General features: G+C 42.7%; 1 protein-coding gene across 1 annotated transcript in view; it reads right to left on the bottom strand.

The window, feature by feature from the left end:
- The window catches only part of LOC122934089 (prolyl endopeptidase), a 138,530-nt gene that overhangs the window by 82,061 nt on the left and 29,198 nt on the right, over positions 1-27,271 (bottom strand). Inside the window, exons 5-7 of the mRNA XM_044289264.1 lie at positions 25,759-25,968; positions 23,561-23,682; positions 15,758-15,863 (exon numbers count right to left, since the gene is read on the bottom strand). Coding sequence (XP_044145199.1) covers positions 15,758-15,863; positions 23,561-23,682; positions 25,759-25,968 — 438 coding nt within the window. The remainder of the gene's footprint in view (positions 1-15,757; positions 15,864-23,560; positions 23,683-25,758; positions 25,969-27,271) is intronic.

Here is a 27,271-nt window from a genome sequence, read left to right on the forward strand (position 1 = left end):
CCCAGGGGCTCAATACCGTAAAAAATCTGATCAGTTTTATCCTAATGCATTCTGAATGGAGAGCATTCCGTTCAGGATGCATCAGTTCAGTCCCTCTTACGCTTTTTGGGCGGAGAAAATACCGCAGCATGCTGCATTTTTCTCTCCGGCCAAAAATCCTGAACACTTGCCTGAATGCCGTATCAGGCATTCATTTCCATTGAAATGTATTAGTGTCGGATCGGGCATAAAAATTGCCGCATTACGCAGACCTTTAAAAATGTGAAAAAAATATGACAACCGGAAAGACAAACCGTCTCACAAATGCATCTGTTTACATCCGAATTGGCGGCAACAATTTTTTTTTTTTACGGTTCACCTGAGGGTTTAGGTCATGTGACTTTTATAGAGCAGGTAGTTACAGACGTGGCAATACCCAATATGTATACTTTTTATTTATTTAAGGCTATTTTCACACTAGCGGCAGGATGGATCCGACAGGGTGAAAAGCCTGTCGGATCCATCCTGCCACTATTTTGCCGTGCTGCTGCTCCGTCCCCATTGACTATAATGGGGACAGGGGCAGAGCTCCGGCGCAGCGCGGCAGTACACGGCGAAAGGCCGCCGGACGAAAAGTACTGCATGTCCGACATTTTAGTCCGGCGGCCTCTCACCGCGAACTGCACCGGAGCTCCGCCCCGTCCCCATTAAAGTCAATGGGAACGGAGCGGCAGTCCGGCGAAATAGCGGCAGGACGGATGCGACAGGGTGAACAGCCTGTTGGATCCGTCCAGCTGCTAGCGTGAAAGTACCCTAAGTTTCACACAATGATATCATTTTTGAAACAAAAAATAAAATCATGTTTTAGTGTCTCCATAGTCTGAGAGCCATAGTTTTTTTTATGTTTTTGGCAATCGTCTTAGGTAGGGGCTCATTTTTTTGCTGGATGAGGTGACTGTTAGAGTGGTACTATTTTGGGGGGGGGGGCATACGCCTTTTTGATCGCTCGGTGTTGCACTTTTAGTGATGTAAGGTGACAAAAAAATGCTTTTTTTTTAGCACAGTTTATATTTTATTTTTTGGACGGTGTTCACCTGGGGGGATACGGACGCGGCGATACCTAATATATCTACTTTTATTTTTTTTCCCTATGTTTTACAATTTTTTTTACTTTATTTTGGGAAAAGGACGCTTTTTTATTTACTTGAAACAATTTTTTTTTGTAAAAAAAAATTTAACTTTTTTTTCTCCCACAACTTTTGGGGGTCTAATCCCCTTTACAATGCATCACAATACTTCTGTATTGTGATGCATTGGCATAAACCTTAGCCTGCTTGCCTGTCAGATCCAGGGGCCTGGATCTCACAGGCTCTCCCGGAAGGCAGCCACGATGTCTAAGGAAGGCATCTGGCTGCCTTCCCTGCCATCGGGTCCCGTCACAGCAGCGCAGGGACCCGATGGCCACCCAGCACATGTCTGAGGCACGCATGTGCCGCGGTCAGCGCTGACCGCGGCAGTGCACAAGTTAATGCGCCGGCATCGGTGATTTCACCGATGCCGGCGCATACAGCAGGGGTCTGGCTATCAGTGACTGCTGGACACCTGCCGCGGATCGAGAAGGCGCAGCTTCTGCACCTGCCTGATCAGTGCGCCGTACACGTACGGCGCTGGGCGTTAAGGAGTTAATATTGTAACACTTCCACAATCCCTTTAGGCTTCATTCACACGACTGTATTTTTCTTCCAAGCCCGATTCACATTTTTTTTGCAGATCCCACGCAGACCAATTCATTTCTATGAGGCCACAAAAATGCAGTTATGTTTAAAGGGGATCTGTCAGCAGATTTGTACCTATGAAACTGTCTGACCTGTTACATGTGCACTTGGCAGCTGAAAGCATCTGTGTTGGTCCCATGTTCATATGTCCCTGCATTGTTGAGAATTACATTTTAATATATGCAAATGAGCTTCTAGGAGCAACAGGGGTGTTGCCGTTACTCCTAGAGGCTCTGCTCTCTCTGCAATTGCCAAGCCTCCTGCACACGAGTGCGCCCCGTGGCCGTGCACGAACACCGACCGTGGGGCAGCAGCAGCGTATCGCGAACCTATTCACTTTAATGGGTCCGCGAGCCGCCTGTTCCGCAAAAAGATAGGACGTGTTCTATCTTTTTGCGGAACGGAAGTACGGGACAAAATCCCACTCCGTAGTGCTTCCGTAGGGTTCCGTTCCGCACCATTCCGCATCTACGGATTTGCGGACCCATTTGAAGTGAATGGGTCTGCATCCGTGATGCAGAATGCACATTGAACGGTGCCAGTGTATTGCGAATCCGCAAATGCGGTCCGCAATACGGCAACGGGATACCTATGGTCGTGTGCAGGAGGCCTTAAGGTGTAATAGCAATCCCCGTTGATTCTAGAAGCTCATCCGCATATATTAAAACATCATTTTTCTCAGAAATGTGAACATGGGACCAACACAGATGCCTTCAGCTGCCAATCCCACAGGCCAGTCAGTTTCATAGGTACAAATCTGCTGACAGATGCCCTTTAGGCTACATTCACATGACCGTATGTGTTTTGCGGTCTGCAAATTTTGGACCCGCAAAACACGGATACTGGCCGCACATGGGCGTCACTCTAATAGAAATTGCCTATTCTTGTCTGCAATTGCAGACAAGAATAGGACATGCTCTATATGCTGTCCGCATCTTTTGCAGCCCCATTGAAATAAACGGATCCGCACCCGTTCCGCAAAAATGCAGAACAGGTGCGGAATAAAACATACAGCTGTCTGAATGAGCCCTAAAGAACAGTCTGTCCCAGTTGTGCTGCATATTATCTGCGGCCCCATTCACATGGGAGATTCATGTTTTGTGCTTGTTTTTCCTATTTGAATGATGTGAACCTCCTGATGGTTTAGCCTCACTGAACGGAGCTAAACCGTGTATGGACATCCACTGCGGGTCCCAGCGGCATTAATTTGGACACTATACCAAAAAAGGACATGTCCTTTCTTAGGCTACTTTCCCACCTGCGTTCAGTGCGGATCCGTCTTGTATCTGCACAGAAGGATCCGCACCGATAATGCAAACGCTTGTATCCGTTCCTAACGGATCTGTTTACATTATTCATAAAAATAAAGTCTAAGTCAAAACGGATCCGTCTTGACTTACAATGTACGTCAATGGGGACGGATACGTTTTAACTCACACAATATGGTGCAATTGAAAACAGATCTGTCCCCCATTGACTTTCAATGTAAGTCAGGACGGATCCGTTTGGCTCCGCATAGTCAGGCGGACACCAAAAGAATACAGGCGCAACGGAGACCAAACGCAGCCAAATTGATGCATTCTGAACGGATCCTTATCTATTCAGAATGCATTGGGACTGAACTGATCCGTTTTGGGGCCGTTTGTGAGAGCCCTGAAACGGATCTCACAAGCGGACCCAGAAACGCCAGTGTGAAAGTAGCCTTAGTGTGGTAGTGACTTCAAACTACTGGCTGCATGAATGCATCTGCCACCTCCTACTGAAAACAACAGGAGGTGAATTCAGCAGGGCTACCGGTGGCTTTTGTGCGTGGAATACCTGCCAAAAGATCCCATGTGTCAACGGAGCCTACTGTTAATTCCCCTATGTCAAACTCTGAAGCCATTTTCATAAGACAACTGATCTATCTGTATGCTTTAGAAGTGTGAAAAGCAACTGGAGGGAAACCGATGTCGCCAGCTGGATTTAGACTTGGGAGCCCAAGTGCTGCAAGATAACAGTTAGCACATGTGCTGCGAATTCTGAAATCTAAAAACGTAAAAATTAGTTATATATGCTGTTTATTAGTTTTATTTACTACCATGATGCACAGTCAACTCGTCCATGTAATAGCAATTCTGGAGCATCTACTCTTAGGACTCCTCTCTTATATCTACTAGAAATATATAAATGAATTTCCAGCAGTCTGCAGTGAGGGTATGGATGGAGGTTACCCATTGGAGGTGTGTCCCTGCACGGTCTGACATTATCCAATCAGTGCTGCTGGTGTCAGACTGTTCAGGGACACACTAAACTGTACCCTTACTGCAGACTGCTGGAAATTCATTCATAACTTCTAGAAAAAATAACCAAGATGCTCCAGAATTATTATTACATGGAGGATGCTAGTAGTTACTGAACCAGCCATGTCAGTAACAATGTATTTATATATATATATATATATATATATATATATATATATATATATATATATATATATATAAAAAAAAGGCTAGAAACTTTCTATAGTATAGTAATTATAATTAAGACAGCAAAATCCGCATAAATCGTAATATTTAACTATTTAATGTGCACTACAGTTGACATATTTTAAATATATTAATGAATGCTTCCTTGTAATGGATTCTGAGTAAATAATTCATTGAGGGTTTGAGCATTTCTTACAGAAATTCAATTGGTTTTCAGTGGATAAAAGAAACCAACTGAAACCCCAAAATCTCTTCCCAACAGGCACCAAGGAAGTGAAAAATTCATAACAAAGTATCAGAAGGGCTGGGATCCAATTTTCTCCTTTAATGCATTTCAATTATCATATTGGCATGAAATGACAGTACCAAAGGAAAGTGTTTAATAGGAAATGGAAATTATCTAAACAAGCAAATGTTTCCCAAGTTCCGGACTCACCTAGAAAATGTCAATTAAATACAGATATACAGAAGAACTCTGTACTTCATGTCATATTTTAAAAAAAGGTCCGAACAATATCTAAACATAGTACAAAAAGACTTCGGTTTAAGAACAAAACACTATGCGGAATTAGAAGAAAGTTAAAGCCTACCTTAAGTGGGAAAAAGGCCTCTTTCACACGGGCGTCTTATTTTTGACCTGGATAAGAGGTGGATGCGTTGCGGGAAAATGCGTGATTTTTCTGCGCGAGTACAAAACATTGTAATGCGGTTTGATGTTCTGAAGATCACATGCTCCAATCACATAGTCCATCACCGTGGTGATGGAGCATGTGATCTGACGTAACCACAGGTCCTTTAGCCCACAGCTCATCATTCAAGAAGTAAAGAGACCGGGAACTACACGATCAAGAGGAGAAGGTGAGTTAACTTTTTTTATTTATTTTTTTAACCCCTCCAGCACTATTATACTATGCATTCTGTATTCAGAATGCTATTATTTTCCCTTATAACCATGTTATAAGGGAAAATAATACAGTGAATAGACCTAGCTATGTCACCTAGCAACCATGCGTGAAAATCGCACCGCATCCGCACTTGCTTGTGGATGCTATGCGATTTTCACACACCCCATTCACTTCTATGGGGTCTGCGTCGCGTGAAAATCGCACAATATAGTGCATGCTGCGATTTTCACTCAACGCACAAGTGATACATTAAATTAAATTCATCGCCCCCCCCCCCCCAGTATTATAATCATTGGGGCGCAGTGCCCCCCCCACAAGTAGGCGTTACACTGTATTGAGGCAGCCACAAGTAGGCGTTACACTGTATTGAGGCAGCCACAAGGAGGCGTTACACTGTACTGAGGCAGCCACAAGGAGGCGTTACACTGTACTGAGGCAGCCACAAGGAGGCGTTACACTGTACTGAGGCAGCCACAAGGAGGCGTTACACTGTACTGAGGCAGCCACAAGGAGGCGTTACACTGTATTGAGGCAGCCACAAGGAGGCGTTACACTGTATTGAGGCAGCCACAAGGAGGCGTTACACTGTATTGAGGCAGCCACAAGGAGGCGTTAATAAAGTCTTGTGGCCACAGGCCACCATATATGCAGTAATACTTTGCGATATACCTTTCCCGCGGGTGCCTCGCTTGTGTGCTCAGATTCTGACATCAGATGCCGGTGGGCGGAGATTTGAATATGGGAGCAAGAAGGAGGGAGAGCCGGGGCAGCCGCTGCGGGAAGTAGTAAGTTTCTAATTTCGTCATCAGAGCACACACTAGCGAGGCAGCCGCAGGAAAAGTCTCTCCAGAGACACCAGTACTCACACAGGGGATCGCCAAATATATACAATAGAGCCGACACTGGTGGGTGACGACGGTGATGTCAGATGGTGGGTGGAAACTTGACTAAGGGAGGCGGAGCAAGAAGGAGCCAGGCCAGGAGCGAGAGGAAGTAATGTTACTCAGCGCGATGCAAGGTGCAGGGGCGGGCGGACGTTTAGAAGCGGTCAGCGCACATGACCGCTTTGATGGCGTCACAAAATACTGCGGTATTTAGAAAACAGCGGTATATCGTGATACCGGCATATCGCCCAACCCTAGGTGTTACTAGGAGGTGTCCATCGCCTTTCCCTAGTTTCCAGGCCTTATTCCCTCACCCAAACATGACACCACCATTCTGCTTGTCTGCGTGTACTTCGGATTACTCCTCTCCCTCTACTCTCCATAGGCTTGAATTGATATGTCTAATATGATCCACCTGTGAAGCTGTTCCCGTCTAACATCGCATTAAGGCTTTTCTCAAAGTGAAAAGCAATTATCAAGGGGCTAGATATTTCTCACTGATAATATTACAAAGTTTTTTGTGGTCCTACTAATGATTTATGCAAACTTGTGTGAAAAGTTAGTGACCATTTAATCCATATTTACACAATGAAGGCATTGTTAAAGGGGTTCTGCACTTTGTTTAAACTTATGATCTATCCTCTGGATAGATCATCAGCATCTGTTCGGCGGGGGTCCGACACCCGGGAGCCCCGCCGATCAGCTGTTTGAGAAGACAGCAGCGCCACGGCCTTCTAAATGTTTACCGCCGGCCCAGTGACGTCACGACTAGTATCAACTTGTCTGGGCGCGTCTAAGCTCCATTCAAGTGAACAGAGCTTAGCCCCACCCAGGCAAGTTGATACTAGTCGTGACGTCACTGGGCCATAAACAGTGAGAAGGCCGCGGCGCTGCTGGAGCGCCGCTGCCTTCTCATTCAGCTGATCCGCGGGGTCCCCACGTGTCAGACCCTCGCCGATCAGATGATGATCTATCCAGAGGATAGATCATCAGTTTAAATAAAGTGCCGAGCCCCTTTAAAGTTAGAGGGTAAGGAGGAGGAGTAAGCAGGAGCACACACAGACAAGCAGAGCGCTGCAGATACATGGACTGAGATACATGTTTTTTTTTGTTTTAAATTTTACTATTGCTTTACTTTCTTTCATGGTATCAACACTCCTCCCATTCGGCCCAGGTATTTTTAATTAAAAGAACGATGCCGTTTTGGAAGCCAAATTCAGGAGTGAATTAAAAGAGGAGGATATGTTGCATCTGTCCTTTATACTTCTCTTTTTATAATCTACTCCTGATTTTAATTTCCAAAACTGCATCAGGAAACCCGACAGGGTGAAGCTACCTTAAGGGTTAATAAATTCCAACTTTTTCCTCAATTGTAGAGCTTTTGACATCTATTTACATATTGCGGTACTGCGCCTGTAGATTGGTGGGGCTTAGTCTGATAGCAGTGGTGCTGTTGGACTGCTGGGTCATGATGCCTGCAGGTGCTGTGTTGCAGTGGTAGACATTTGCTGCTGTGCTAAATTAAACTAGGTACCCATTCAAAAGAGGAAACCTTAACGTGGTGAGTGGGCTTATGCATTTTGATCAAAATGTATACAAATTACCTTGTACAGTTTATTAATTATAGCGTTGCATGCTATTAATGTTTTTATTTTTTGGGACTTTTATTCTGTTTTAATGAATATTTTAAAAACAAGAGTGCATCATCTGGTCAGTTCCTTCTGCTCTAACTGATTAACATTGATTACCCATTGCTACTTTGCACCTCCTATCCTGGCTCAACATGCTGGAAACACTAGCAAAGGTCCAGTGCTCAGCCAAAAAACTGTCCTTAATAGTGATCTGTGCCTGTAATTGGCTGAGCTGGCTTTTCCTAGCATGTTGAGTTGGGACAAAAAATGCAGAACAGCAGGGACAGGAGCAGTATCTGTACGGCAGCAGTGGGTGATCGGAGAAGGTGGGTAATGTTACTTTGTTATTTTTAAGAAGTTCTGGCCCATTTTTATTCTTTTATAAATACTCCTTTAAGTGGCATTATTCACTTGCAGGGTGCACCCTGTAAAATAAGGGTGGGCCAGAATAAGAAGAGCTGAATTACTGATACCCTTTTCTTCCTCTTCGATAAGGGAAAAATATTATATAGTATATAACTACAATATACAGTTGCAAGAAAAAGTATGTGAACCCTTTGGAATGATATGGATTTCTGCACAAATTGGTCATAAAATGTGATCTGATCTTCATCTAAGTCACAACAATAGACAATCACAGTCTGCTTAAACTAATAACACACAAATAATTAAATTTTACCATGCTTTTATTGAACACACCATGTACAATAAGGTGTTGGAGGTGTTGGTTACAGCTGCCCTGCCCTATAAAAAACACACACCAGTTCTGGGTTTGCTTTTCACAAGAAGCATTGCCTGATGTGAATGATGCCTCGCACAAAAGAGCTCTCAGATGACCTTTTTTTGCCCTCAGTGTGTCTTCCTATTCCAAAAACACTACTCAGCTGAAAATTCATTTCTAGAGCATCTCCTATCAGTGGTAGGTGAAAAAAAGAATAACGGCTCATTCACACAGCCGTAGGTGGGCCTTTCTGTGCATTGGGGACCGCAATTTGCGATCCCCAATGCACGGGCAACCTCCATACGGCCGCCGGGATGAATCCAGACCCATTCAACTTGAATGAGTTTGCATTCGTCCATTCCGCAAAAAGACAGAGCAAGTTCTATCTTTTTGCGGAACAGAACCCCACGGAAGCACTCCGTAGTGCTTCTGTAGTGTTCCGTTCCGCATCTCCGGATTTGCGGACCCATTGAAGTGAAATGTGTCAGCATCCGTGATACGGAATGCACACGGAACGGTGCCCGTGTATTGCAGATCCGCAAATGTGGGCCGCAATATGTCAACGTAGGGGCAACGGTCCTGTGAACGAGCCCTAAACATGGATGCCATACTTGTGCCAGTGATTTTTCACAGACCCGTAGACTTCAATAGGCGTGATTGGTCCGCACCAGGGACCAAAATAGTGCATGTCTCCATGACTTTTCTCCTCCGACCCACAGTCAGTAAAACTACTCATATGTGAACAGACAGATTTAAATCAATTAGTATGTGTGCTGTCCACAGAAAATGCAAACAAAGCCTTGCTGTGCAAACTGAAACCTCAGTGCCTGCCACAAAATCTTGCTGCAGGTCTTATGCAGTCACTCAAGGGTTCTTGTCCTCCTTTCTCCTCAGGAATCTGGTGGCAGCTGCGATAGCTTTTCCTGCTATGTTCAGGTAGTGTAGCCAGTGTTCCTTTAACTTTGAACTTGTGAATTAAGCCTCCAACTATATCTTTATGAACATTCAGTGCCTTTACAGTCTTTTTGCATATTTTCCCTTATTTGTACGCAATGCAATGATCTCAACATTTTGGACCACTCTCTTGACTTTCCATTTTAATAATTTTTTTCCAGTTACAAAAGGTTAACAGCCAAACAAGACTCAATATTTATGGCCCCGATTCTGTAGTTTACAGAAAGACCCCATATGTGGTCGTAAACTGCTGTACGGGCACATGGCAGGGGGCAGAAGGAAAGGAATGCCATACGGTTTCTGGAAGGCAGATTTTGCTAGACAGTTTTTTGGGGACACCATGTCCCATTTGAAGCCCCCCTGATGCACCCCTAGACTAGAAACTCCATAAAAGTGACTCCATCTAAGAAACTACACCCCTCAAGGTATTCAAAACTGATTTTACAAACGTCGTTAACCCTTTAGGTGTTCCACAAGAGTTATTGGCAAATAATTTCAGAATTTCAATTTTTGGGCAAATTTTCCATTTTACTATATTTTTTCCTGTTACAAAGCAAGGGTTAACAGCCAAACAAAACTCATTATTTATGGCCCTGATTCTGTAGTTTACAGAAACACCCCATATGTGGTCGTAAACCACTGTACGGGCACACGGTAGGACACAGAAGGAAAGGAATGCCATACGGTTTTTGAAAGGCAGATTTTGCTTGACAGTTTTTTTTGGACACCATGTCCCATTTGAAGCCCCCTGATGCACCCCTAGAGTAGAAACTCCAAAAAAGTGACCCCATTTTAGAAACTACGGGATAGGGTGAAAGTTTTGTTGGTACTAGTTTAGGGTACATATGATTTCTGGTTGCTCTATATTACACTTTTTGTAAGGCAAGGTAACAAGAAATAGCTTTTTTGGCACCTTTTTTTTTTGTTGTTATTTACAACATTCATCTGACAGGTTAGATCATGTGGTATTTCTATAGAGCAGGGTGTCACAGACGTGGCGATACCCAATATGTATACAATTTTTTTTATTTATATAAGTTTTACACAATAATATCATTTTTGAAACAAAAATAAATCAATCATGTTATAGTGTCCCCATAGTTTTTTTATTTTTTGGGCCATTGTCTCATTTTTTGCGGGATGAGGTGACTGTTTGATTGGTACTATTTCGGCGTACATCCGACTCTTTTGATCACTTTTATTACCTTTTTTGGGAAGTAAGGTGGGCAAAATTTCAATTTCCTGATAGTTTTAATTTTTTGGGGCGTTCACCGTGCGGGGAAAGTAACATGACCGTTTTATAGTTCAGGTCGTTATGGACGCGGCGATACCTAATATGTGTAGTGTATTTTTTTTATTTATTTTTTATTCAGTGATAAATGTGTTTTTATTATCTTTACTTTTTTTCACTTTTTTTTTACATTTTTTTGGACCCAGACCCACTTGGTTCTTGAAGATCCAGTGGGCCTGATGTCTGTATAATACAGTACAATACACCATATAGTGTATTGTCCTGTATTTTACTTACACTGTCTGAACAGATCTATGTCTTTAGCATAGATCTGTTCAGCACCATAGACAGCAGGATGCCTGAGAAGGCGTCCTGTTGCCATGGGAACCTTCCCTGTCTGCCACAACTGAGCAGACAGGGAAGGAGGGGAGCTCCCTCCCTCTGTCACCCCATCCATCTGGGGGCTGCAAAGGCACAGCAGCCCCCGATGGCAGAGGGAGCTCCCTGACTTAACCCTTTCCATACAGCGGTCCGTACGGACCGCTGTATGGAAAGGGTGAAACGGCTGACATCGCAGCGATGTCAGCCGTTTATACCAGAGTGTCAGCAATGTGCTGACACTCTGGTATACCACTGACCACCAATGAAAATTCAGGGGGAGGCGGGCAGGGGATCGCAATCCCGCCTGCTGCACGTCCCGCCTCCCGCAACTGCCGCACCGCCCACAACCCGCCGACATAAAATCATTCAGGGGTGCGGGGGGTGTTAATTTTTTTTTTACTTTGGCCATTTTAAAGTTTCTGATCCCTGCGGTCAGGGACCGCAGGGATCAGAAACTACAGAAAGCGCTGCAAACCGCAGGTCTGAATTGACCTGTGGTTTGCAGCGATCGCCAATATGGGGGGTCACAGGACCCCCCTCGGCATTGACCCTGGGTGCCTGGCTGTGTGTAACAGCCGACACTCAGCGCTGTCACCATGTCTGCAGACATGGTGGCAGTTTAATGCCAGGACGAGTATACTCGTCCTGGAGCGCTAAGTACCAGTGCTCCAGGACGAGTATACTCGTCCAAGGTCCTGAACGTGTTAAAGGAAAGGTGTCATCAGAATATGACCTATTGTTTAAAAATATGTTAAACATAAACAAGATTAAAGTGTAACTGTCACCCCACTAAATCGTTATTTTTGTTTTTTTTTGTTTACTATAATCCCTATAGTTCGATTTCTGCATACATAAATGAAAATCATTTCTGTTCAGTATAATTTGTTAAAAACGTAAATTTTAAAATATGCTAATTACCTTGCTACCAGCAAGTAGGGCGGCTACTTGCTGGTAGCAGCCGCATTCTCCGATCCCAAAGACGCCCCCTCCGCATGTTGAGTGACAGGGCCAGGGAACGGGATCGTTCTCTGCTGGCCCTGTTTGAATTCAAAATATCGTGCCTGCGCCGTACCTGTCTTCAATCGGCGCAGGCGCACTGAGAGGCGGCCGCTCCATCCTCAATGCGCCTGCGCCGATGACGTCACATCTACACCCAGCGCAGGCGCATTGAGGATGGAGCGGCCGCCTCTCAGTGCGCCTGCGCCGATTGAAGACAGGTACGGCGCAGGCGCGATATTTTGAATTCAAACAGGGCCAGCAGAGAACGATCCCGTTCCCTGGCCCTGTCAATCAACATGCGGAGGGGGCGTCTTTAGGATCGGAGGATGCGGCTGCTACCAGCAAGTAGCCGCCCTACTTGCTGGTAGCAAGGTAATTTGCATATTTTAAAATTACGTTTTTAACAAATTCTACTGAACAGAAATGATTATTTAGCTTATGTATGCAGAAATCGAACTATAGGGATTATAAGCAAACAAAAAAAAAAAAAAAAACATTTAGTGGGGTGACAGAAGCCCTTTAATTACTAAAATCGTACATTTCTATTTGAGTTAAAATAGCTCTAAAGTGGCCCATTTTGAACCTTAGCAACGCTCCTCTGTCTTCTGTTTACATACCCTAGTCAGTGTTAGCAAGTCTCGACAGTTATGTAAACAGAAGACAGAGGAGCGTTGCTAAGGCTCAAAATGGGCCACTTTACAGCTATTTTTCTAATAGAAATATATGATTTTAGTAATTAAAGTATATTACAAAAATGGTCAGTATCTCTGCTGTTTTACATTACACAAATAAAAAAAAAGAAGGACAGTTACACTTTAAAGAATTTTTAATGAGGTTAGTTTTAATTTTTCATTTCAATATCTATATTTAAACAAAAACCACAAAATCCTGCAGTTTTCGCAGTGGCCATTAAGAATAGTAATAGGCGCCACTTCTTGGTCTGTACAGATCACTTTACTGCAGTTACCTGCTTATCTATATACACAGGATTAGAATGACAGATAAGTCAGGATCCACCATTCACAATAGGCGATTGTCAAATCTTATCTATTATTTCCTTGTACAATGACCTCTGCACAGGTCACAGAGTATGCCTAGAAAACTTTCTATAGAAGTCAATGAGGTCCCCTCCTGATCACTGTGTCTATGACCCATCAGGCTGCCGTAAAGCAATTGTCTTTTTTCTGTTAAGAACAGCTCAGGCAAAATGGCCACCCCTTAATAATGTTCAGGAAATTGAATAAAAAATAAAAATAAAATCTGCAATCAGAAAATAAAAAGATTAGAAAAAAGGTGTTACTATGTGGTTTTAACTGGCAGAAAAAAAATGTGGGGACAAATTTCTTTTACATTTCTCATTTGATTGATTTATTGCAAACGACTTCGAGTTTCTTTATTTGGTTATTAACCCTAATTTGCAATGGGGATTGAAAAGTTTGCGTTTGCTAAAGTAGATGGAGTAGAGTTAGACAAAAGCATCTAACTTTTAGCAGGATGCGCCAAATGTGATAAATCAGTTGTGTAAATATTAGAATGGATTAGTAAGTCTGCCCAGGGTGAGCAGGACTAGGCTACAGCACCACTATATCTGGTAACCTCCTCTTATGAATTAGGAAGAAAGGTTAGGCATCGGAAGGTACTGTACACCTAAGAGCATGGTGAAGTTTTCATTAGAGGTACTCTTCAAAGATCTTTGTGAAAGTCTTCTATAACAACCTGTTCTGAAAAGGGATAAGCCACGGAATTTGTGCACTGCAAATAAAAGGCATATCACAGACAGACTTTATGAAATATCATTTTCATTAAACCTGTTTTTATCCAATGTGTACAGGCAATAAATGCTTTAAAGTACATATTCAGTGTGGTGACCCTTGACACATCATTCATCTTCTTAGCATAAAATGCTAACTGACCTTTTGGTTACTTTTTTGTTGATCTTGCCGAGGAATCCCTCCCTATTTGGCTTTTTCTACAAATCCGCGATGATGGTGTATTGTAGTTATGTCTCCGGTGATATGTAGTTTTTCTTTTGCAATAATGTACAAGTGCTGCTGGCTTAGTGCATTTCATAACATGGGCTTATAGAAGACTTCCAGGTTTAGAAAAAGATCCTTAAAAATCTAGGTCTTCCAATGACCAAATTTTAAGGAGCTGTCATGTTCTTAAACCTTCCAGTCGATGATCTCACACAAGGCTGCACAGGGGGAGACTGCGATGCGTTCATGGATATAGATGAATATACTGCAGCAATCCAGTATATAACCAATTATGAAGGACCAGTACTTCATAGGACAACACATTCTCCATATCAAAATGCAATTCTTCCTTAAATTTATAATTTTTTTGCGACTCCTTCCGTATCCAAGCCCCTTTCAAACAGCACAGCATACAGTGGTCAGAAAGTCATGGCCTATAGTGTGTAAACTTGACCATGAACAATTATTTTTTGGTTTGATCTAGGTTTCTTGACGTAAAGGGCATGTCTCATCTCAGGCAATGGGGGCATAATGCTAGGATATGCCCCCATTGTTTTATAGGTGTGGGTCCCACCGCTGGGACCTGCACCTATCTCCTAAACGGAGCCCCGAAAGTAGTGGAGAGCTCATGCGCAGCTGCCCGGCATTCATTTCTATGGGGCCGCCAAAAATAGCTAAGCATTGGCTCAGCTATTTCCGTCAGGCCCATAGAAGTGAATGGGAGCTGTGGCCGGTCATGTGCAGTGCGCTTCCATTCACTTCTACGGGGAGAGCGCTTGGTGTGGCCGGATCGGAGTCTTCCAGACACCACTTTGGCCGGCTCCATTCTCCATATAGGTGCGGGTCCCAGCGGTAGGACCTGCATCTATCAGACAATGGGGGGCATATATCCTAGCGATAGGCCCCCATTGTCTCAGATGAGAATATCCCTTTAAGCATTAATTACGGTACATGTTTCCCTATTCGTACTCTGTTAGACAATAAAAATTATGGTGCAGATTCACTAATACAGTCACACCTCGCATTATGTAAGAATATAAATAACAGTTGTAATGGTAGACAAATTTACGATTGTGGAGTATGGACATTTATAAATTTGGGCAAGATTAATGCCAGAATTCTGCCCATGTGGCAAAAATATTGTCCATGTGGCATAATTCTGCATGCGCTCCAGAACTGTGGTATTTCTGCTACTAAGGCTACATGCACACGTCTGTATGTGTTTTGCGGATCCATTGTAACAATGCCTAAAACGGACAAGAATAGGGCATGTGTTTTTTTTTTTCCGGGGCTACGGAACGGACATACTGATGCGGACAACACGCATTTTTTGCAGACCCATTAAAATTAATAGGTCTGCATCCTATCTGCAAAAAAAAATAAAATAATGGAACAGACACGGAAACAAACAACATTTGTGTGCATGTAGCCTAAATGAGGAGACAGCAGGGAAACAGATGTTAAAACAGTAAGACAGTGTAAACCTAGACAGCCTTAAGCTGCGCCAGATTTATCACAGTGGCAGATAAAGCTGGCGCATCTATAGACTGTCTGGTCTATGTTTACATCAGCTATAAATTGGCGTAGTTTTACTCCAAAAAGGTCAAGTCTCTTTTTTAGCTAAACCACACACACACCCTTATCGACTGATGCATAAAAAGGTTATAAAAGATTCTAAAACAGTTGCTACATGTGGTGCAAGGCAGTTTTTTGGTGCACATTGTGAAAAAAAATGACGCGTTCTCAATCGTAAATCTGACCCTGTGTGTTTTTCTAATCATTAGGGTATATTCACACATGAAGGTTTTGTTCAGGTTTTTTATGCAGTGTTTTAAGCTGAAGTCTGTACTCACCAGTAATACCATTTGGCTGCTTGTGCAAGTCACAATACCACAGACGGTTGACTGGATCACAGCCTTCTCGGATAGACAATATTACGTACTGGCCATCATCTGAAACCTGCAGACAAGATAATGTCAATTTCACGGAGCAAATTATTCATGGAAGTGTAAAGACAAAACAAAGAATTGATATGTGGGGTGCAGTGGTTTACACCATCCTCTAGGTGGCGCTGCACCTGCCAGATATAAATGCTGGTTTGGCAGCCCAGCTTTCCGTGAAACAACTCTCACAGCTCTATTGTAAATGTTACAAGTCACAAGGTCAACGGTCTTATTCACTGACTGTCCTTCAGACAGCGATCATCGTGGGGGGATCTGGAGGTTGCTATAAGTGAAGGATAGTGGAACGTATTGATATGTGCGATCAGCACTTTCACAACTAGCACCAGAGATTGGAGGATCACTACCAGTCACCAACTCAGCAGTGTAGATTATTTTTCTTTATATGGGGATTTTTGTTCCCCGCAGCAAGGTTAAAGGAACGTTTCCTTCCACCTGGAAAATTAGGGTATATCCATAAGACATGCCATAAATGTCCGATAGATCCGGGTCCAACTCTCTGGGACCCCCCTCCTATCTCAACAACTGCGGTCCATCAAGAAAGGTGAGGTGGCCTCGCATGTGCAGCTTATTTTTAGAAGTACTATTAAAGTGAATAGAGAGATCACTGCATCCGCGGCAGGGCCCTATTCTTGATCTAAGAAATTCTGTCCAATGTGTAGAGGAGAGAGCTCCCACTGAGCAGCGCTGCAGTTACCAGCATTGACAGAGCTGTGTATTTCCAATGCCAGAGGTACTGCAGAACAGCGGGGACCCCTGCCGATCAGGATAGGCCATTATTATTACAATCCCAGAAATAAGGCTACAAAAAAATCTTGTTGCACAGCTAAAGAGATTCCTTTATTTTTTACATTGCTTTGAATCGAAATGAAAGCTCACCATAAAATGCCCCTTCCCACTCAGCAAGTAAGAGTGCTACAATGTAACATTGCAGTAATGGCGCAGGTTCAGGAGCTGTGCCCGCATCATCACTTGTGGGTTCCAGCTGTATTCCGCTTGGGACATCAGAGTAAACAGGGTTTTCCAAGACTTTCCTACTGGTGACCTATCCTCTGGTTATCAGTGGGGCTGATGAATGTGACCTCATATGGCCTAGGCCAGTGATGGCGAACCTTTTACAGACCGAGTGCCCAAACTGCAACATAAACCCACTTATTTATCGCAAAGTGCCAACACAGCAATTTGCCTTAAATACTACAGTCCAATATAGAATATCTTCCATGTACTTTATCATTTATCTACAATAGCCTGCCTACATTCCATGCGCTGCCTGTGCCGTTCAGTGTGCCCTGCGCTGCTGAATGGCAGGAAAAGTCATATTGGTACACCATAGACTTTTTCCAGGGTGTGGGTGCCCACAGAGAGGGCTCTGAGTGCCGCCTCTGGCACCCGTGCCATAGGTTCGCCATCACTGGCCTAGGCTAAGCTGTGGGAGCTTCAGTGCCTGCTGATCGGCAGGGGTCCTGTGTGTTGGACCCCTACTGATCAGATACTGTCTAAGGCTACTTTCACACTTGCAGCAGTGTGATACGGCGGGCAGTTCCGTCGATCTGCATGTGACTGAAAGCATTTGTGAGACTCATCTGGATGCGGATCCATCTCACAAATGCATTGCAAGAACGGATCCGTCTTGTATCTTTCTTCACATTTTTACAGATCTGGCATTCCGGTATTTTGAATGCCGCATCCAGCATTAATACATTACTATGGGGGAAAATGCCGGATCCGACATTCAGGCAAGTCTTCAGTTTTTTTTCACCGGAGATAAAACTGTAGCATGCTGCGGTTTTCTCTTTTGCCTGATCAGTCAAAAAGACTGAACTGAAGACATCCTGATGCATCCTGAACAGATTCCTCTCCATTCAGAATGCATGGGGATATGCCTGATCAGTTCTTTTCCGGTATAGAGCCTCTAGGACTGAACTCAGTGCCGGAATATAATAACGCTAGTGTGAAAGTACCCTAATAGGCATTCTGTCATTTTCAATGTATATGTAATAAATACACAACAATACAGAGGTATTGCAGTGCATTATATGAGTGATCCCTGGGATTTAGAAAACAGTACAACTTATCCAACAAAAACAAAATGCCCTCATTTGCCATGTCAATGGAAAACTAAAAAAGTCACAGCTTTTGAAATGCAGTGATTGAAAAGACAGAAATAAATTGGTGTGTCCTGAAGTCGAAAACAGATATACGCAACATTGTTCCAACTACACCACTAACAAAAATAAAATGCATCTCTGCATCATTTTATGGTAATTGTTGATCTATGTAAGGAATATGGTGTGGGTGATATCAACCGCAACAATCTATAGAGTCCAGTAATTTCAGCAGGCATGTCCAATACCAAAGAGAAATGTTCAATAATAGCAGAACATCACGTCAGCACGTACATCATTATTAAGAACTTGGTCCTCGGGACCCACCTACCAGTCATGTTTTCATGTTTTCCTTAGTATTGAGCAGGTAATATAATTCGTATTCATGTATCAGGACTTACCACAGGTTTTTATTCGGTGGGACATTCTCAAATCCTGACCAGTTGGTAGGTCCCGAGGACCGGAGTTAAGAAACCCTGCCTTAGGGTCCATTTACACGTCCGTACGCGTTTTGCAGATCCGCAAAACACAGACACCAGCAATGTGCATTAATTTGCGGATCGCACATCGCCGGCTCTCTCATAGAAAATGCCTTTTCTTGTCCGCAATTGCTGACAAGAATAGGACATGTTCTATTTTTTTGCGGAACAGAAGTGCGGATCTGCGAATGCGGACAGCACATTCCGGCCCTATTGAAAATGAATGGGTCCGCACCTGTTCCGTAAAATTGCGGAACGGATGCGGACCCATTTTGCGGACATGTGAAAAGGACCCAAAAAGGGTTATTCTCATCTACAACATTTATGGTATATCCATAAATGTCCACTATGTATGGGCAATGACTGGGTTTGGGCACTGGGCTATTTTCAGAAGTGCTACTGAAGAAATTTGCGAGAGCCGCACATGTGTGGCAACCTCTCCATTCCTGTATCAAAAAGCAGCTAGGGGGCACACTTCTACTATAAATGGAGTGCCAGCCATGGTAATAGACAATTAAATGATAAACTAAACAAAGAACAACCGTATGAAAGGCTGCACACCAAGTAAAAGCAATATTATTTTTATTAGACAACACACAAAAGAGTTAAAACCTTGTATACAATGAGGACCTTGTGCGGGACAAAAAATAATAAATCCAACGCACAACCATGTGCACATCCAGTCCTAAATACGGACAAATGTACGCTACCAAAGGACATAAAGTATGTTGCATATGATAAACATGACATAAAATATTCAAATAATACCCATCAAGAAAATGTCCAGGCAGACCTGGTGCACAGGTAACCTCTCCGTTCCTGCCCAGACACGACGGGGACCTGTTACATAGTAACATAGTATATAAGGCTGAAAAAAGACATTTGTCCATCCAGTTCGGCCGGTTATCCTGCAAGTTGGACATTGGACATGTTCTACTGGACATTTATCTCTCCCATGATCTATTTATACCAAAAACTGTGACAAGGGAACATTCTCTACGAAAGGAAAGACGGTTTCTACCTCAACATACAGCAAAGAATTTAAGAGCAGTGAGATAGGAGATAGTTGAACCCTCTCCAAGAGGAACTGGTCAAGGTGAACTAACCCAGTCTATTTTCTCAACGCCAAATTATGGAGAAGAACAATGAAAATGGTGGAAACCAATGCACCTAATTGATCTCACTGACTATAATGGGGTCCACGGGGCATATGGAAGCCCGGCATTTTACTCAACAACATTTTTAACTAAATGTAAACATAGCCTGAAGAAGTTCAAGAGACACCTGGACATTCTGTTTTTTTTTTATTACTTATGATGGGTTGGTGATTCAGGGATTTATTCTAAGATTTGGAGTCATGAAGGAGTTTTTCCCCAGATATGAAGACAGCTGGCTTCTAGCTCAGTTTTTTTTCCTGAATCAGCTTAGCAATATATTAGGTTCGCAATCAGCTTAGCAATATACAGACGTGGACAAAATTGTTGGTACCCTTTGGTCAATGAAAGAAAAAGTCACAATGGTCACAGAAATAACTTTAATCTGACAAAAGTAATAATAAATTAAAATTCTATAAATGTTAACCAATGAAAGTCAGACATTGTTTTTCAACCATGCTTCAACAGAATTATGTAAAAAAATAAACTCATGAAACAGGCATGGACAAAAATGATGGTACCCCTAGAAAACACAGAACATAATGTGACCAAAGGGACATGTTAATTCAAGGTGTGTCCACTAATTAGCATCACAGGTGTCTACAACCTTGTAATCAGCCATTGGGCCTATATATATGGCTCCAGGTAATCACTGTGTTGTTTGGTGATATGGTGTGTACCACACTCGACATGGACCAGAGGAAGCAAAGGAAAGAGCTGTCTCAAGAGATCAGAAAGAAAATTATAGACAAGCATGTTAAAGGTAAAGGCTATAAGACCATCTCCAAGCAACTAGATGTTCCTGTGAGTACAGTTGCACATATTATTCATAAGTTTAAGATCCATGGGACTGTAGCCAACCTCCCTGGACGTGGCCGCAGGAGGAAAATTGATGACAAATCTAAGAGACGGATAATCCGAATGGTAACAAAAGAGCCTAGAAAGACTTCTAAAGAGATTCAAGGTGAACTTCATGCTCAAGGAACATCAGTGTCAGATCGCACCATCCGTCGTTGTTTGAGCCAAAGTGGACTACATGGGAGACGACCAAGGAGGACACCATTGTTGAAAACGAATCATAAAAAAGCAAGACTGGAATATGCCAAACTACATGTTGACAAGCCACAAAGCTTCTGGGAGAATGTCCTGTGGACAGATGAGACAAAAATCGAAGTTTTTGCCAAGGCACATCAGCTGTATGTTCACAGACGAAAAAATGAAGCATATCAAGAAAAGAACACTGTCCCTACTGTGAAACATGGAGGAGGCTCTGTTATGTTCTGGGGCTGCTTTGCTGCGTCTGGCACAGGGTGTCTTGAATCTGTGCAGGGTACAATGAAATCTCAAGACTATCAAGGAATTCTAGAGAGAAATGTACTAGCCAGTGTCAGAAAGCTTGGTCTCAGTCGCAGGTCATGGGTCTTGCAACAGGACAATGACCCAAAACACACCGCTAAAAACACCCAAGAATGGCTAAGAGGAAAAAATTGGACTATTCTAAAGTGGCCTTCTATGAGCCCTGACCTCAATCCTATTGAGCATCTTTGGAAGGAGCTGAAACATGCAGTCTGGAAAAGGCACCCTTCAAACCGGACACAACTGGAGCAGTTTGCTCATGAGGAGTGGGCCAAAATACCTGCTGAGAGGTGCAGATGTCTCATTGACAGTTACAGGAAGCGTTTGATTGCAGTGATTGCCTCAAAAGGTTGCGCAACAAAATATTAAGTTAGGGGTACCATCATTTTTGTCCATGCCTGTTTCATGAGTTTATTTTTTTACATAATTCTGTTGAAGCATGGTTGAAAAACAATGTCTGACTTTCATTGGTTAACATTTATAGAATTTTAATTTATTATTACTTTTGTCAGATTAAAGTTATTTCTGTGACCATTGTGACTTTTTCTTTCATTGACCAAAGGGTACCAACAATTTTGTCCACGTCTGTATATGTCTTTATGCAGCCTTACAAACATAAGGATGACTAGTGTGAAATATTATATCTTCCTGACAAGTTTCTTTTAAAGCCTTTACTCAGAATGTTCAAGTATAAAAGCAATAGAAGCCTCAATGTTTAAAGTTTTTATGTATATTCACAAGAACCTCCCAAGTTCATGGTGCCAGAAACATAAGATACAAGAATAGGGAAAAATATACTGTATGGGTTACACATGCCAAGTTATAGGTCAATGTGGGGAAAGTAACGCTCATAAGAACACATATAATCAAAAACGAGGATGTTGAGTAAAGAGGTACAAACCAAAAAAATAGCACACACAAAACTCATTATTCTGAACTTAATGCAAAAAATATATTGGAGCCCAGACTTGGAAAGGACACAAACAAGAAATTCTGAATCTCAAAGAAACACACAAGCATCTTTATGAGGCTTTCACACGCCAAGCCTGAACATGAATGATAATTCCAATTTCTCAAGGGAGAGAGATCTATTTTATCTGTCTGATGACAGAGATGGGTAGCATACATCTGAAGATTTCATAAGAAGGAATGAACGCTGCATACATCTCGATAGACTAGAAAGCTGGAGCGGGCAGAATTTTTATTCATTTTTACCCGAAATTATTTCATTGCCTCAGGATTTCTCATCCTATAAAGAAATTCTAGCGATACTACTAGGTCAAACTGATGGAGGTATTGCTTGAGGATGGGACTCGATAAAGGACAATTAGGCATACAGTCATCACCACAAATACCTGAATTATTGGGAATTCCATAGAGTTTAGAAAGTCGACCTAGAAGCCAGCCAATACTTTAAAATCATTCTTAGGCTACATGCACACGACCGATGTGTTTTTTGGTACACAAATTGCGAATCCGCAAAACACAGATGGCGTCCGTGTGAGTTCCGCAATTTGCAGAATGGCACGGACACCCATTGATATAACTGCCTATTCTTGTCTGCAAAACGGACAAGAATAGGACAGGTTATATTTTTTTTTTTTTGCGGGGCCACGGAACGGAGCACCGGATGCACACAGTGCTGTCCACATTTTTTACCGCCCCATTGAAGTGAATAGGTCCGCATCCAAGCCACAAATACTGCTGATCGGATGCGGACCAAAACAACGGCCATGTGCATGAGGCCTTAAGCAGATATTTTATACCGCTTAGTCTCATGTACCAAGAAAAAAAGCTGCAAAAATTATTTTTGTAGGACAAGAAATAAAAAAAAAGCTGCTAAAAAGCATCTGGCCATTCAGGGAAAAATAAATAAATTAATGGAACAATAGGCATAAGATAAATGTCACTTATTGTAGAGTTGCACATCTTGGTATGCCATTGAAAAACTGCACAATATAATATAAAGTGACAAAAATATATATATTTTAAAGCAGGACAATTATAAAAAACAAAATATTAAAACTTGACTGCTCAGATCATAAACAATTTAACTAAAAACTGTTTTCAAGCTCCCCCTACTGGACACACAGACATACTGCAAGCTGTTCTATCAAAGTGTTGTAAATTGATCACTGAGAAACCAAACTATATACTTCCACATAGAAAGCACACAAACCCTGAAACCTGCCTGGCTGATGTAGGCAATGACACCAGTTTTGGTCTGGTATCCAGGTTTTACATACAACATTCATACCGGATATTGATTTAAACCAGCCAGCAGCACCGGTCACACAGTGTTACAACTAAGGACAAGTAAGGTGTCAGATATGTGTCAACAGTTTGCCGGACTGTCGTCTCCCCTTTATATTGCTACGGATTTAGAATAAAATATACCTGGATTTTACACTGGTGCTGGATCCTATTTTCTAATAGATGGGCTATGTCAAGCTTTGGCAGAAGGGTAAAGGCAGAGGAGTGATGTGCCACACCAAACTGGAAAATCTGCCCTGTATGGTCACACTCCTAGTAACACTATAAAGGGCTATAGTTAATGTCACGTTTGTTATTATCAAAGAGAAAAAGAAGGTTTCTTCTTACCTGAACACCCCCCATCCATTTAGGTTCATCTAAAAATTCAGCACATAATACATCCTGTGATTGGTCGGTTCCAAGGACGTGATAAAAGAGTTTCTGGTCGAGACTGGTGACGGTTTCCGTACCTTTTATTTAAAAAAATGTAAACACAATGTCAAACACGCAATTAGCAAGTGACATAAATGAGCCATGTAAGTCTAACTGCTGGCTTTAGTCACTGGGTTATAGGCAGAATGTTAAGACTCCTATAGACAAGTTATTAACAAAGAAAGTCTTCTGGTGGCTGATGGTAGAACATACGGCTGGGAGGAAGAAGAGGACGATATAATTCAATGATCATTACACTTTCCATGCTCTGCCCATGCTTAGTATGCACAGTCCACATCCGAGGCAGAGAAACTCAAACCCTGCAACATGAAGAATTTTATGGTCCATCTCTATTCTCGTTAAAGAGGATCTGCTGAAGCCGCTAAAACAGAGGCAAAAATTGCCTCGTAAAAGTGTTTTACAAAGATTGTTTATCTTAGCACCACAAATGTTAAGATCTTCAACATACAAAGTTAAAGTGCCACAGTTAATATATTTCTGCATAAGCCAGCCATGCATGGGACACCATGAAATATGTAGAAACTTCTGTAGTCTCCTTTCCTAAGCCAACCATTGATTAAAGTGGCATGGTTCTTTGGGAAAGCATCTGATATGTCATTGTGACATATCAAATGTTTTAATCGGTGGTGTCCATGTGTTGAGACCATAATTGATCGCTAGAACAAGGATAGGGAAGCCGTAACATAGGCCATTGTCTCTCCTTACAGCAGGATTTAAGATGAACCCCTAGACTTTGCATTGAGTCCATCTCGCCTTCTCTCCTGCAGTGAGAAGAGCGCACAATACTGAATGCCTCTTTCTTCTAATTCTTGCGATCGGCAGAGTTCTCACTACTCAGACCTCCACAAATCAAACTTTTAATATGTCTATTTTCCCAAAGTACAGTGCCACTTTAAGACTGGTTGGTTAGGCAACATACATTACAGGAGCAGAACTAGGAAAACATCTAAAGTGAAAGGTTCCCATTGGACTATAATTGGTTCAGTTAGGTTTCTGTCATGTTGCCCAGCATTTCCTAGAACAAAAAACACGCTATAGAACCAGACACAAACGTGAATGTGAACGTAGATGTTTAAAGACGTAGTCCATACACAAAAAAGTCTACGGTTTAAGCCATGTATAGATGCAGATGCTATTTGGGATAAAAAATCTGCAACAATGTACACTAAAATACATGTGAGTGGGGTTTTCAGACCTCCAATTTTATGTAACCGATTCATCGGTTTTTGGCTCTCTGAGCCAAAATCATTCTGAACTCACACAATTGGTAGACAGTAGCCACATTTCTCTACATGTACCACAGAGGGGCAGGAATAGAAGAGACAGTTATCAACTCACTCCCAGTGTGCTGTGAATGGAGCTACAAAACACAAGGGCAGTTGGAAAGTATTGCAAAGTAATAGAAAATATTAGCGGGAAGGAAGCCTACCAACTACACAGAAGAACCTAGAATTTAAAAGGGTTATCCGGGTTCAGAGCTGAACCAGGACATATCCCCATTTTCACCCAGGCAGCCCCCCTGACTTGAGCATCGGAGCAGTTCATGCTCCGATGCCCTCCTTTGCCCTGCGCTAAATTGCGCAGGGCAAAGGCATTTTCTGGAGTTCCGTTGACTAACTGGGCTCTCCATAGGGCTGCCAGGCGGAGGCTTCCGCCCAGCAGTGAGCCTGATGAAGTCACCAGCACTGATGGGCGAGCTTCAGCACTGCCCTAGCCTGTAAATCGGCTAGGGCAGCAATAAAGCCCGCCCATCAGAGCCGGGGACGTCACTGAACACAATGATGGGCGGAAGCCTCCGCCCGGCAGTGTGTTATTGTACATAAAGGAGCCCTTGCCCACGCGATCTAGCGCAGGGCAAGGGAGCACATTGGAGCATTTCACGCTCTGATGCTAACTTTAGGGGGGCTGCCTGGGTGAAATTATGGGTATGTCCGGGTTCAGCTCTGAACCCGGACAACCCCTTTAAGAGGCAATCCTGATGGATGTAAAAAATGACCCAAACTATACAAGTAAAGAGCAAACCGCCTGAAGATTGTGGCTTTTGCTGTGTAATGACAGGTGCTTTTTAAAATCACACTCGTAACATAACTCACCATCACTTTTGCCTTCTTGTTTAGGATAAGAGTTGTAGAACATCCCAATTCCATCATGGGTCCAAGACATGCAGCTGAACTTCACTCTTTCCAGAACGTCTGGGAGCTCTTCTTGATTGCTGACTTTCATGAACTTGATTGTAACCCAGTCTGAGCCACTGTGACTTAACCCATAGGCAAAATACTCCCCGTCTTCGGTAAACGCATAGCCTGAACAAAGGTAACATGTTCAATTAGTAGACCATGAACTACTGCAGTCCAATAACTATTCAACAGTGTAAATGTAGACTGTAAGCCAATGCTATTTACATATAGTGAGAAATAAGAGTAATTTACTTCTAAATGGCTTGCGCAGAGCTGAAAAACAAGGTTTACTTCTGTTCTATATAAAAATAGTGGATGACTAACTGGTTAGTGGGGTCCAACTGCTGGGACCTCCACTGATCCCAAAAACAGGGGGACTTTCCCCTAATATGATAGAGCCACAAATCAGGCTTGTGCCTTGCTGCTCCATACATTCTCTATGGCAGGGTTCCCCAACTCCAGTCCTCAGAGCCCACTTGCCGGTCAGGATTTAGGAGTATCCCACAAAATGAATACCTGTGGTAAATCCTGATGGATGGACACTAATTATATCAGCTGCCCAATACTAAGGAAATCCTGAAAACATGACCGGCAGGTGGGCCCTGAAGACTGGAGTTGAGGACCACTGCTCTATGGGACTGCTAGAGGCAGTCGAGTACAGTGTTAGGCTACTGCTGAGTGGAGCTGTAGGGCGCATGCTCACCATGCGATTCTGAACCGGAAAAAAGGGATGCCTGTTCTCAGCAGTAAGACCCCCACCAACGAGTTAGTTATCCCCTATCCTCAGGAACTTGGCACAACATATTTAAGACTATGTTATCAATCATCCACTGATGGAGTAGAGAAATAAGAGAAATGTGGCTGGTCGGAGAGCAGGAAAGCTGGCCATAGATATATAAAAAAATGTCAGCTGCACCAGCATTGCTATATGGTTATAAAATTGGATTGTAAGGGTATTTTTTAAGTATTGATTAGTTCTGTCCCTTTAATTCGGTTCCCTTTTATTATTACCATTCTGTGTAATGATGTGCCTTGTAAATGTAGTACTCATCCCCTATTGTGCTGATAAGAACACATTCCTGAGTGATCTCAGAGACATGCATGATGCACACTGGAGGAGGGGCTGATGGAAATAACTGTGGTGTGTGCTAACAATTAATTGGGATTCCACCAGGCACTTCATCCAAGGTAGGATGTAAGTAGTGATTTGCCCTATTGTCTTGTACACCCTGGGGTGTCGGTCATGTGTTATAACGTGGTAGACAGCCATGTGTTATAGCATCATCGACCAGATCCCTACCCCATATTTAGGTTAGTGATATTTATTTACTTTTTTTTATTCTGTATGTGATTTGTTAGTGTTATTGTATATTTAATCACACTTAGTAAATATATTTATTCACTTAGCCTGCGTAAGTTTATTCATTCT

The sequence above is a fragment of the Bufo gargarizans genome, chromosome 4 (genome assembly GCF_014858855.1).
Source record: "Bufo gargarizans isolate SCDJY-AF-19 chromosome 4, ASM1485885v1, whole genome shotgun sequence".
Taxonomy (NCBI): Eukaryota; Metazoa; Chordata; class Amphibia; order Anura; family Bufonidae; genus Bufo; species Bufo gargarizans.